Source organism: Marmota flaviventris, chromosome 9 (assembly GCF_047511675.1).
Source record: "Marmota flaviventris isolate mMarFla1 chromosome 9, mMarFla1.hap1, whole genome shotgun sequence".
NCBI lineage: Eukaryota > Metazoa > Chordata > Mammalia > Rodentia > Sciuridae > Marmota > Marmota flaviventris.
Genome location: NC_092506.1, coordinates 57376431 through 57389100, shown reverse-complemented (window position 1 = coordinate 57389100; position 12670 = coordinate 57376431). Strand labels below are relative to the sequence as shown.

The window sequence follows — 12670 nt, the reverse complement described above, 5'->3', positions numbered from 1 at the left end:
GACCAGCATATACCCAGGCAAGGCAGAATAGAGAAGTGGAAGGTGTTCTGAACAATCAGTACAGTGTGTCCAGAGCCTAGGCAACATGCAGAGGAAAGGTTAAATGAGGTTAAAGACAGGAATAAATGTGAGGTACAGGAGAGTTTTACAGGCCCTGTGGAAATTTTGATTTTTATCCTTGGGACAATAGAGAATTAAACACAGTTTTATGTATGGTCAGATTGATAGTAAGGGAATCTTTGTAAAAGGTCAGTCAAGAGCTAATAAGGCCCAAAGTAGTGTGATAAGAATGCAGAGTAGTGGATATGTGGACATTAGAAAAGCTTGATGAGAGGGCTGGGGTTGTGGATCAGTGGTAGAGTGCTTGCTCCCACATGTGAGGCATTGGTTCTGGTCCTCAGCACCACATAAAAAAACAAATAAAATTAAAGTATTGTGTTCCATCTACAACTAAAAAGATTTTTTAAAAAGACAAGTTGATGATTAGGTTCATCTGAAAGGAAAGAAGAAGGATTAAATACTGATAGCTTATATAAATTCAAAACTAGGTAAAACTTAGCTAAGGTATAAAAAGTCAGGGTAATAAATAGCCTTGGAAAAGTATTGATTAGAAGTGGACAAACTATGACTCCTGAGATTAGTGATGTTCTGTTTCTTGATCTAAGTGCTAGTTACGTGGTTGTGTTCACATTGTGAAAACTTATCAAGCTATATCCTTAGGAAATGTGCACTTTTCTATATGTTTATTTGTTGTGGCTGTTATGCTGGGAAATGAACCACCCAAAACTTAGTGTCATAAAACAGTAGCCATTTTATTATGCTTACAGAAACTGAGAATTCTAATAAAACATGGCAGGAATGGCTTGTATCTGCTCCATGCTGTCTGTAGCCTCATCTAGAAGTCCAAATGCCTGAAGCTGACTTGAGGCTGGTAGCTGGAATTATCTAGAGTTTTTATCAGTCACATGTGTAATGCCTGGGCTGGGACAATTCAAAGGCTGAACTCAACTGGCACTATCAAGCACAGCTTCTTACAATGTGATAATTGGGTTCCAAGAGAGAGATTTCTGAGAGGAAGCTACCAAACAACAAGTATTTCAAAAGATCCAGAAAGCAGCCACGTGACTTTTTATTATCTAACCTCAGAAGTCACACCCCATACTCTTGCTATACTCCCTCAGTTGAAATAATCTCCAGAGAGCATTGTGAAAGAATTTGTGGCCATTTTTCAACTGCCCTTGTACAATGTATTACAATAATAATAATAAATAATTGTTCTAGGTCTTTGGCTTAAAGGACAAAGAGATAGGGATTATAGGGAAAAGAGTAAATGGGTAGATCCAGTAGTTTGAAAGTGACTATGATATATCCAAGTGAGGACATTCAGTAAGTAGTTAATTATATAAATAACTGAAGCTTAGGAAGAATTTTTGTTTATTTTTTGTTTTGTTTGTTTTGTTTTGTTGCACTGGGATGCTTTAACCCAAGGGTGCTTTATCATTGAGTTACATCTTTTGTTTTTCTTTTTTTTAAGATAGGGTCTTGCCATCAGTTATGGTGGCGCACACCAGTAATCCCAGCAGTTCGGGAGGCTGAGGCAGGAGAATCTCAAGTTCAAAGCCAGCCTCAACAACTTAGCAAGGCCCTAAGCAATTCAGTGAGACCCTGTCTCTAAATAAAATACAAAAAAAAAAAAAGGCTACAGATGTGGCTCAATTTTTAAACGCCCCTTTCTTCAATAATAATACTAATAATAGTATTATTAGTATTATTATAAGATAAGATTGGGTCTTGCCAAGTTGCTAAGGATGGCTTCAAACTTGCAACCCTCCTGCCTCAGCCTCCCAAGTTGCTGGATTATAGGCATGGGCCACCATGCCTGGCACAGGGAAAATTCTTGAGAGTCATTAGATGTCAAAGGAAATTCTGTGGGAAATTCTAAGATCCACCTGAAATGGTAAAGCAAGTAGAAAGAGAAGAAGGCCTAGAACAGTGTCCTAAAAAAACACCAATTTAGAAGAAATGGGCAGAGAAGCTTGTGAAATAGACTAAGGAGAAGTAAACAGAAAACCAAGAAATTATTCTATTACAGAAGCTATGGGGAGAAGGGATTTCAAAATATAAATGAAGGAAAAAAACACAAATCTGACCCTGGTCACCCATTGCCTTTGGGTAAAATTCAAGCTTTGTAACATGTCTGATAAAACTCCCTGAGCTGCCTCTTTACTCGGTCTCTTCTCTCACCATTATCCCCACAGGTCCTCTTTAAAAAATAAAAACATTAGATTGGTATTCTCCTAGTCACAATGATTTTGATGTTTCTATGTCTTTGCATACTTTATGTACTCTGCTTTGGTGCTCTTCACCCTCCCAACTCTATATCTAACTCCTGTTCATCCTACAGATCCCAACTCAATTAGGAACTTTCTTATGTACAATAACAGCTTTCTGTGTAGCCACTTAACTTTCTAGAGGACAGAGAGTATGTCCCATTCATTTTTTTTTATCCCCAATACTTAACACAATATTGGCCTGACACATAACAGGAGTTCTGATCATGACTTGTTGACTGAGAAAGATGATAGTACTGAAAGGGACATCGGGTTCAGGGAGAATTAATAGGGTTGTTATTTTGGTATGGGAGAAATTTAAGCATGTTCACAGAAAGAGAAATGTTGGAAGCTAGTGGCATTAGGCACTGGAGATAATAGGAAAGGAACAGGGGAAAGAGTCCCATAAGATGGCCCCCATCACATCATCCAGCAGGAAGGAGCTTAAGTAGATGTGGCAGTAGGAAAGGGTACAGATAAGAAAAGCAGAGCTCACAACTGATGTGAGAGGCATCTCTTTGTCTCTGGAGATTAGTATAGCACCTGACACAGAGGAGTCACTCAGCAAATAGTTGTTAAATAAGTAAATAATGAGACCCAAGCAGAGAATTTTAACAAGGTAAAATAGTGTATGAACCTACAATAAAAAACCCAGGTCTCCTGATCTAGAGAGTCCCTATGTAGCTCAAGCTGGGGTTAAGACAAAGGAGAAAGAAATAAGGTATAGGATTCTTTCTGAGGCACACACACCCATTTTCTCCAGGGACCTCATTAAAGGTGTTTAGCTGGGAAGGTGTAAGCCTAAGCCCTGGGAGACGGGGCGGGTCGCTGGAGCTACACTGCCTCCACCCTTCAGTAACTGTTAGCCCTGATTGTGTTGCTAAGAGCAGAAGTCACAGCTAGAGCTCAAGGACAGCCTCTTCCACACAGTCAGGCAATAGCCCCCTCCTCCACAAGCCACCTACAGGCAGAGAGGCCCTGGATATTGCACAAGCCAGCACCAGGCTACAGAACCATGAGCCAAGACAGCAAAATGAAGACTACAGAATCCAGCCCACCTGCCCCATCCAAAACCAGGTGAGGAGTTCTGGTCCTTTGTGTCAGATCTATCCACCTCACTCCAAATGAACCTCATTCCTCTTAGTAGCAACTATGAAATGTCTGCTGAACACATGAGGCAGGATCTCTCCTTTTGCCCACAGGAAGAAGCTGCCTGTCTTGGATCCATCTGGGGATTACTACTACTGGTGGTTGAACACAATGGTCTTCCCAGTAATGTATAACCTCATCATCATCGTGTGCAGGTTTGGCAGGGGCGCTAAAACAGAGGCCTTAAGTAGGGATGAAGTAGAGCGGTGGGCATTTGGGCGGGGCCTAAAGGAGGGGCAGCACCCATTGTAGGGCCCAAGGCAGAATAGTATTTAGGGGCCCCAGCTTGAACCGCCTTACTCAGCTTGGCCTTTAAGCCAATCCTCTCTCCTCCCTTCGCACCACCTCTCAGAGCCTGCTTTCCTGACTTGCAACATGGTTATCTATTGGCCTGGTTCGTGCTGGACTACACGAGTGACCTGCTCTACCTTCTAGACATCATAGTGCGCTTCCACACGGGTCAGTGAGCCCCTAGAACTGACCCTTGGTTTCATGTTCCCTTCCCAAAGAAAGCCCCTCATAGCAGAAAGAACAGGGTCCCCTCAGTGGTAGCACTTTCACATGTGTCTCTCTGTGCTTGACAATATCTCCTTGCTCACTCCAGAAAACCTGAAGAGGGTGATGCTCACCTCCACCCTGTCCCTGTGTTTGTATCCCTGGCCTGCCCACCCTCACCTGCGGTTGATCTCAGTGCATCCCTCTCTTCCCTCCCCTAGGCTTCTTAGAACAGGGTATCCTGGTGGTTGACAAGGGTAGAATCGCGAGTCGCTATGTCCGCACCTGGAGCTTCCTGTTGGACCTGGCTTCACTCATCCCCACTGATGCTGTCTACGTGCAACTGGGCCCACACATACCCACGCTGAGGCTCAACCGCTTTCTTCGTGTGCCTCGCCTTTTCGAGGCCTTCGACCGCACAGAGACCCGCACAGCTTACCCAAACGCCTTTCGCATCGCCAAGTTGATGCTTTACATTTTTGTCGTCATCCATTGGAACAGCTGTTTATACTTTGCACTATCCCGGTACCTGGGCTTCGGGCGTGACGCATGGGTGTACCCAGACCCAGCGCTGCCTGGTTTTGAACGCTTGCGGCGCCAGTACCTTTACAGCTTTTACTTCTCCACACTGATCCTGACAACCGTGGGCGATACACCACTGCCAGCCCGGGAGGAGGAGTACCTCTTCATGGTGGGCGATTTCCTACTGGCCGTCATGGGTTTCGCCACCATCATGGGTAGCATGAGCTCTGTAATCTACAACATGAACACCGCAGATGCGGCTTTCTACCCAGATCACGCCCTGGTGAAGAAGTACATGAAGCTGCACCATGTCAACCGGCGGCTGGAGCGGCGAGTTATAGATTGGTGAGAATGCCTGGGTTCCACACCAGTAGAGGGAGGAGTGTGCTGGCAGAACAGGGTGGGGGGTGGGGGGCCACTCACTGACTGAGCTGAGAGGGTCTAAATTGGTCATTCATTAGTAAGTCTGCTGGAGGGCTTGGAAAGAAGTGTCCTCCTCAGAGGGAATCTAACCTGGAGAGAGGGTGGGTAAGAGACTGATAGGAAGAGGAACTCATGCAAAAAGAAGGACAACATGGTAACCAGGGAATGGGAGCTGCCCACTGTCTGGTAGGGCTTAAAAGGCTCTAGAAAGAGTGAGTGGAGAAGGGCAATACCACCCTCACCAGCAGAAGACCAACAAGATGATTGACTGTATCATGGTAAGTCATACTGTGTTCTAAACAAAAATAAGTGCCACAAAATTGGTGAGTCAGAGAGAAGGCTCTCAGAGAAGATGGGAGCTTGGTGACTGAAGTAGCTATCAGTGGAGGAGATACTAAACATTGATCATGGGTGGGATGGAGACTGACAGAAAGTAAACAGTGTGGTACTCATTGTCAAGTAGTGGAGGCATCCGTACCTTGGGTGAGGTCAAAGAGACCAAAACACATCTATAACCAAGAAAGGATATTAGCCAACTACGAGGTTCTTCCATGACCTCTGCAAGACCTGAGTGTGGTTGAGATCTTGGCAGATCTAAGCCCTAATGAAAGGGGTAGAGACAGGCTAGTGAGGAAATGGCACTACCCTTTCTCCCAGGTACCAGCACCTGCAGATCAACAAGAAGATGACCAATGAGGTAGCCATCTTACAGCATTTGCCTGAGCGGCTGCGAGCAGAAGTGGCTGTGTCCGTACACCTGTCTACTCTGAGCCGGGTACAGATCTTCCAGAACTGTGAGGCCAGCTTGCTGGAGGAACTTGTGCTAAAGCTGCAACCGCAGACCTACTCACCAGGCGAATATGTATGCCGCAAGGGGGACATTGGCAGAGAGATGTACATCATCCGCGAGGGTCAACTGGCTGTCGTGGCAGATGATGGTGTCACACAGTATGCTGTGCTTGGTGCAGGGCTCTACTTTGGGGAGATCAGTATCATCAACATCAAAGGTGGGTACCCCAGCATTTTTTCCAGGAACAGAGTTGAGAAAAAGAATGGGATAGCAGAACTCTGTGCTGGAGCAAGATGGTACTTCAGGGCACATTTAGATGAAGGAAACTTCACCCCTTCCTGAGTCACTACAGGGCTCAGGAGAGAAGCTGGACACTGAGAAGAAACTGAGCCTAGGTCAATTGGCAGGGTGGGTCCTTAGAAGAGAGAGTAAGCATACTTTATGGGTACTGACTGAGGCACCAACAGACCATTGGAAAATGATGGAGGTAATAGTAATAATGAAGTTTATCTCATACTTAATACATCCCCTGCTCTAAGTGTTTATCATGCATCAGTTCAAATTCTCACACAGCTGTATAAGGTAGGAACTGATCTTCTCTCATTTTGAAGATAAGGAAATTGAAGCTTAGAGAAGTTTGGTAATTTGCCCATCTCTCTATTCTTGCTCCTCCTTCTGGTTAGATTGCTCTCCTCCCACTCAATTCCCTATTTCCCCTAATTACCTCCTACCCAGTTCAGGCATTTCTTCCTCCAGGCTTCCTTAAATTCTCTGCCTTACAGCTTGACAAGGGCTCTTTGCCTGTCTTCCCGTAGTACCTAATGCATATGTCTACACTGCACCAACCATACTGTTATATAACTATCCCATTAAATGTCTTTCTCCTCTAGATCATGAATTTTGAGGCATGTCACTGATACCCAACCAGCACAGAGTCTGGTCCCCAGTACATTATTGAATGAAAGAATTAGGCAGAATTGGAGGGGGGAATCCTAGTTCAGGAGTGAAATGGTACCTTCCCACATCCCTGCTAACTATCCTCCCTTCTGTCCACCCACGGGCCACAGGGAACATGTCCGGAAACCGTCGCACAGCCAACATTAAGAGCCTCGGTTATTCAGACCTGTTCTGTCTCAGCAAGGAGGACCTCCGAGAGGTGTTGAGTGAGTATCCACAAGCCCAGGCTGTCATGGAGGAGAAGGGCCGTGAGATCCTGCTGAAACTGAACAAGTTGGATGTAAATGCTGAGGCAGCTGAGATTGCCCTACAGGAGGCCACAGAGTCCCGGCTGAGAAACCTTGATCAACAGCTTGATGATCTACAGACCAAGTTTGCTCGCCTACTGGCTGAGCTGGAATCCAGTGCACTCAAGATTGCTTACCGTATTGAACGGCTGGAGTGGCAGACCAGAGAGTGGCCAATTCCTGAGGACTTGACTGAGGCTGATGATGAAGGCGAGCCTGGGGAAGGAACTTCCAAGGACAGAGGGGGAAGGGCCAGCCAGGAGAGACCCTCAGGACCAGAATGATTCCATCTCTGTCCCCTGGATACCCACCTTCCAAGAATTGTAGGAAAGCCTGCCTGCAAAAACAGCCATCTTATTTGCTAGTTCACAGAGACGGGAGTGAATTGATTTGTAGGTGCCCAGCTAGAGATGTAGGGGTATAACACACATTCATCCCCCAACTCAGCAGCGTATGCGTGCACATGCACGGGCACACACACACACACACACACACACACTGACCCAACATTATATATTCCATAGAATATGCTCTAGAATTCCCATTCTCAGAGCACACAATGCTTTTTCATAAGCATAGATATAAGTTATATCACATCACATAAGCACATTCAGCCATGTACCCCCTAAACATATGCTGACAGTCATACACCAACAGACACAGAGATACTGCATACAGATGTGTACATTGCTTGTGAAAACATAAAAGTGCACCCAGAGCCTTGGTATTCCAAGATGTCCTTTGAATGCTCCCCATATGGGTGGTTTGCAAATGTACCCTGCAAATTGCACTTCAATAAAGTATTTGCCTCCTCATAAGCATTTATGGGACTAAAAGTAAAAGGCAAAGCCAGTGGTGGGCCAGGATGAATTCTGTCTGAATTCTGAGTCACAGGGGTGAGGAGCACAGGTGTGTTCAAAAGAATAGAGTACTGAGGTAAAGAAAAGTCATCTTATACATGACATTGCTAACAGGTGTGCACATGCTTTCATAGATATATTCATATCATATGCTGGTCATTGCATTCCACACCATAGTGTATGTCCTCAACTCTGTGAGCTCTAAGGGGTTTGATCTAGTTTAGTGAGCCAGACTATATAACTCTGTTTTTTCCTTCTTCTGGACCAATCCTAGAATCTGGATCCAGGTCTTCCCTGTGTTCAGGGCTGTTTCCAAGGGAGAAATAGTTCCCAGAACCTGTCCCTGGCTATTCCCTATCCAACCAGTTGGTTGGATAGGGAATAGCCAGGGACATAGCCTTGGAGCCAGCAGAAATCCAACCCTCCTACATTGCATGGTATTCACAAATATAGGATAGAGAGTAGAGACTAGGTACAGTGGAACATCATAGGGAAAATTAGAGATGAGTGTGTTGGGAGTTTTGGAGTAACTTGGTGTGCTTGGAAGGAGGGCTGCTGGTTTGGGGCTGGAAAGGCATTGAGTCTACAGAGAAGTCTGATATCAGCTCTGAATCACATTCACCCTGGCTCACCACTTCAGCTCCTCCAGGATAGGCCAGTCTTCAGGTTTGAGCTATGCCAGGAGATATATTAAAATGAATCTGGGGCTTGACTTATAGGTATAACTGAGCAGTAAATTTCTACTATCATGAGAGATTATTAGGGTCATTGTACTTCAAATCATTTTAAAATATGCAGGTATTTTGTGATTTTCTTCACAAAATAATAAAATTCATAAGTCTGGCCCTAGGTCTGTCTTGTTCATCTTTGTATTCCCATGGCCCAAACCATGCCTGGCATATAGGTATATAAATATTTGCAAATCAAAGTGAAGAGAATTGAAGCACATAGAGTCCAAAATTGGAAGAAGGTGTGTGTCAGTTTCTTAGGAGATTTTAATGTTTTTCCATATTTTTATTGGTGCATTATAGTTGAACGTATTGATGGGATTTTTGTTACATATTTGTACATGCACAAAATATAACAATATAATTTGGCCAATATCACTCTCCAGCACTTGCCCCTCCTCCCCTTACTTCCACCCCCGGTCCCTTTCCTCTACTGATCTCCTTTTGATTTTCTTGAGATCCTTAAACCCTGTTTTAGTCAGCTTTTTCACTGCTGTGACCAAAAAAACCTTACAAGAACAATTTTAAGGAGGAAAAGTTTATTTGGGGGCTCAGGGTTTCCGAGGTCTCAGTCCGTAGATGGCTGGCTCCATTGCTGTAGGCCTGAGATGAAGCAGAACATGGCAGAAGATTGTGGTGGAGGAAAACAGGTTAGAACATGACCACCAAGAAGCAGAGAGCGAGCTCTGCTCAACAAGGACAAAATATATACCCCAAAGGCACACCCCCAGCAACATCTCCTCCAGCCACACCCTACCTACCTATTATTTCTACCCAGTTAATCCCTATCAGGGGACAAATGCACTGATTACATTAAGATTCTTGTAACCCAAATCATTTTACCTCTAAACTTTCTTGTATCATTTCACATGTGAGCTTTTGGGACACTCCTAATGTCTAAACCATAACCCTCACCCGGCCCGCATCTATCTTTTCTTTTTTTCTTCTCTAGTTTCCATATATGAGAGAAAACATAACCTTTGACCTTCTTTCAAGAGGGTTTTCTACCATCTCTGTCCTCAAATCATGTTGAAGTGGAATGGGTGGGTATGCAGTAAAGACCATATTGGTGGTACCAGATGGATTAGGGAACTCAGAGTAAGCTTTTTGTTGACATAATACAATGTGCAGGCTCTATTAGAACAAGTGATCACTCCCCCCCTATAGAATCCTGGTCTGTTGTAGAGTAGGGGTGATAACTGACTACCGTGCATAATTTGGATGCAGAAGCAAAATTCTTCCAGAGTCAGATATGTATTTTGCTCTGCCTCTGCTATTCCAGATGAGGGGATCAGTTTCTTGTTTCTTTTTTATTATTATTTTTTTAAAGAATTTTTTTAGTTGTAGATAGACACAATATCTTTATTTGATTTATTCATTTTTCATGTGATGCTGAGGATCAAACCCAGTGCCTCACATGTACAAGGCAAGTGCTCTGCCACTCAGCCACAATCCCAGCCCTCTTTTTTTATTATTATTTTTCTTTTTCTTTTTTGGTACCCAAGATTGAACCCAGGGTGCTTAACCACTTAGCCACATACCCAGTCTTTTTTATTTTTTATTTTGAGACAGAGTCTCACCAAGTTGCTGATCCTCCTGCCTCAGCCTCCCAAGTTGCTGGGACTACAGGTATGCACTACCACATCTGTCAAGATCAGATTCTCTATAGTGGAACCACTATGCGTAAGACATCTTGAATGTCAGCAATTCCATACTGGGGTCCTCCAGTTAAGGAATAGTTTCCATCACTTTGTTAAAGACAATATTTTGGGAATCAAGCTGGATAAAGTAAGTTCAGGGTGGGCAGAAATGAACAAAATCTTATGTTCCTGAAATAACAAAATAATAAATATTTTCTGGTCTAAAGAATATTAATGTGTATCATGCACTAGGCTAAGTACTTACATATGTAGCAAGAAATTTTTATTGAAATAGTCATTTTGGGCTTTGAACATTTTATACCTCCACCTCTCAAAGAAGTTACCTAAATCTTTATATCCCTACCTAAACTTAAAAGTTTGTTTTTTGTTTTTTGTTTTTTGGTATGGGAAGGTCCAAGACAGAAATTGTCAGAAACTCTGTCTTAGACTGTTTTATGACTAGGGATCCTAAGTTTTGACAAACAATTCACTTAGAGGTAAATTGTTCACAGTCTGAAAGGGGTTAGAGTTGAAGAAATGGAAGCTTCTGGGCCTAAATAGGGAAGATTTGCCAAGACTAAGCAAAGAAATGGGGGTCAGTCATAGTGGTACATACCTATAATCCCACTATTCTGAAGACTGAGGCAGAAAGATCCAAGTTTGAGTCCAGCCTCCGTAAATTTGGGATCGTCTCAAAATAAAAATTTAAACAACCAGTGATATAGCTCAATGGTAGAGAACTCCTACATTCATTTTCCAATACTTCAAAAGAAGAAGAAGGAAAAGATGGATAAGAGGAGAAAAGAAATGGGATTCTTAAATATTAGGCTTTTTTTTCTGTTTTAACATATTATACAAATTTAACAACTTAAAACACCACCCATTTATTATCTTGCTATTCTGAGTCAGAAAACCAGGCTTTGCTAAGAGCCTCCCAAGACCAAAATCAAGGTGTCAGCTGGGTTGAGCCCTTAACTGGGGGCTCTGGGGAACAATCTGCTTTAAGCTCATTCAAACTGCTGGCAGAATTCAGAACCTTTTGATTGTGTCCTTGATACAAGTCCCCTTCATCTTCAAGACAACAAAGGCATATTAAATCTTTCTCATTTTTTTCACTTCTCCTTTTAGTACAAGAGAAAGATCTTTAGGGTTCATCTGATTAGTTTAGGTCTATCTGAATAAACCAAGATAATCTCCCCATTTTAAGGCCAGCTAATTATTAACCTCAATTACATCTGCAAATTCCCTTTTGCTATATTCACAAGAATAACACCAGAAGGCAAAGGTAATAGAGCCAAAATTGTGTATCACAGAGGTCTCTGGGGAGGAAAGCAGCCTGGAATCCACTTCCACAGAGGACCCAGAATAGGGAACACTCAGAGTTAAGACTTTGGAAATTGGAGAATGGTCACTATGGTGGAGTAGACACTGGAATCTCAGAGCATGTCCCCTAAGGGTACGCAGGCTTGAACAAGACCCATACCAGCATAATCAGCATGGCCTGAAGACCAAAGGCCTGTTCCAGATATCCTAACATAAAACACCCAGAGATGTTTACAAGCCCCTAACTAGGGAAAGAGAGAACAGAAAGAATACCACAAAACACATCTGAGATCAAATTCCCCATAAGGTAGGTGGTTAAAAGCTTAAATACAAATTGCCTGATTTAGAGAATCAAGGAAATGTATATTTTTATAACTGTCGTTGAATCATTCTAAACTGCTGTACATACATTATTTCATTTTGTCATTATAACAATATTAGGAAATTTAAATTATTATGTTCATTTTTCCTGATCAGGAAACCGAAGCCCACAAAGCAACTAAAAATATTAGATTTGATTTGTTGAAGAGTTACTTATGCTAGGTCCGAGGCCAATTAATTGTTTCAATTAATCCTTACAACGATATGAGAAAGAGGCCACTATCATCTCATTTTGAAGCTCTGGAACTAGCTTTCCTACTTTCACAGGGCTCCTAAGTCACATGGAATGAAATACAAGTTTGTCATACTTTTTTTCATGAGGAGATAAGAAAGGGACTTCCTGAGCTAGGCAAGCTCCTTGCTTCCTGGGGAACGAAGGTTATAGGCCGTAACTGTGGTAACGGGGGAGAAGGATCCAGTTGTGAAAAGGAAAGCCTGTGAATCCCTAGCAAGTCTGCCCAATGTGCTGAAGTGTGATACCAGGACTGCAGCCAAAAACAAGGGACCACCTGCTGCTCTGGGGAAGGGATGCCAATAGCCAGGCCTGCACACATGCAGCTGTGAGAAAGGAGTTTTGGAGTCACTGCTAAATTTCTAAAGGGCTGTCAAGACTGCTCAAGGGCCCTCCTGCTGAGAACAAACTGTTGTTTTTTTTGTTGTTGTTGTTGTTTTAGTTCTTCTGCCTCCCACAGGACCTTAGGACTCACCCACTTCTCTCCTTAAGTCATTACTGTGGGATACCTCAGCAGGGCTAAGATTTTGGAGGTACACCCCTCTTCAGTGTT

General features: G+C 43.3%; 1 protein-coding gene across 1 annotated transcript; it reads left to right on the top strand.

Moving 5' to 3' along the window:
- The first annotated feature begins 3267 nt into the window (after positions 1-3267).
- Cnga4 (cyclic nucleotide gated channel subunit alpha 4) lies at positions 3268-7771 on the top strand. Its single transcript, XM_027919942.2, has 6 exons — positions 3268-3407; positions 3533-3634; positions 3832-3938; positions 4196-4841; positions 5577-5926; positions 6777-7771. The coding sequence occupies exons 1-6, from the start codon at positions 3346-3348 to the stop codon at positions 7235-7237; spliced, it is 1728 nt and encodes a 575-aa protein (XP_027775743.2). The 5' UTR covers positions 3268-3345; the 3' UTR covers positions 7238-7771.
- The last annotated feature ends 4899 nt before the right edge of the window (positions 7772-12670 follow it).

Coding starts and splice junctions, on each gene's coding strand:
- Cnga4 (XM_027919942.2), top strand. CDS start 3,346: ATGAGCCAAGACAGCAAAATGAAGACTACAGAATCCAGCCCACCTGCC. Junction 4,842..5,576: donor GAGCGGCGAGTTATAGATTG/GTGAGAATGCCT, acceptor CCTTTCTCCCAG/GTACCAGCACCTGCAGATCA. Junction 5,927..6,776: donor CAGTATCATCAACATCAAAG/GTGGGTACCCCA, acceptor CACGGGCCACAG/GGAACATGTCCGGAAACCGT.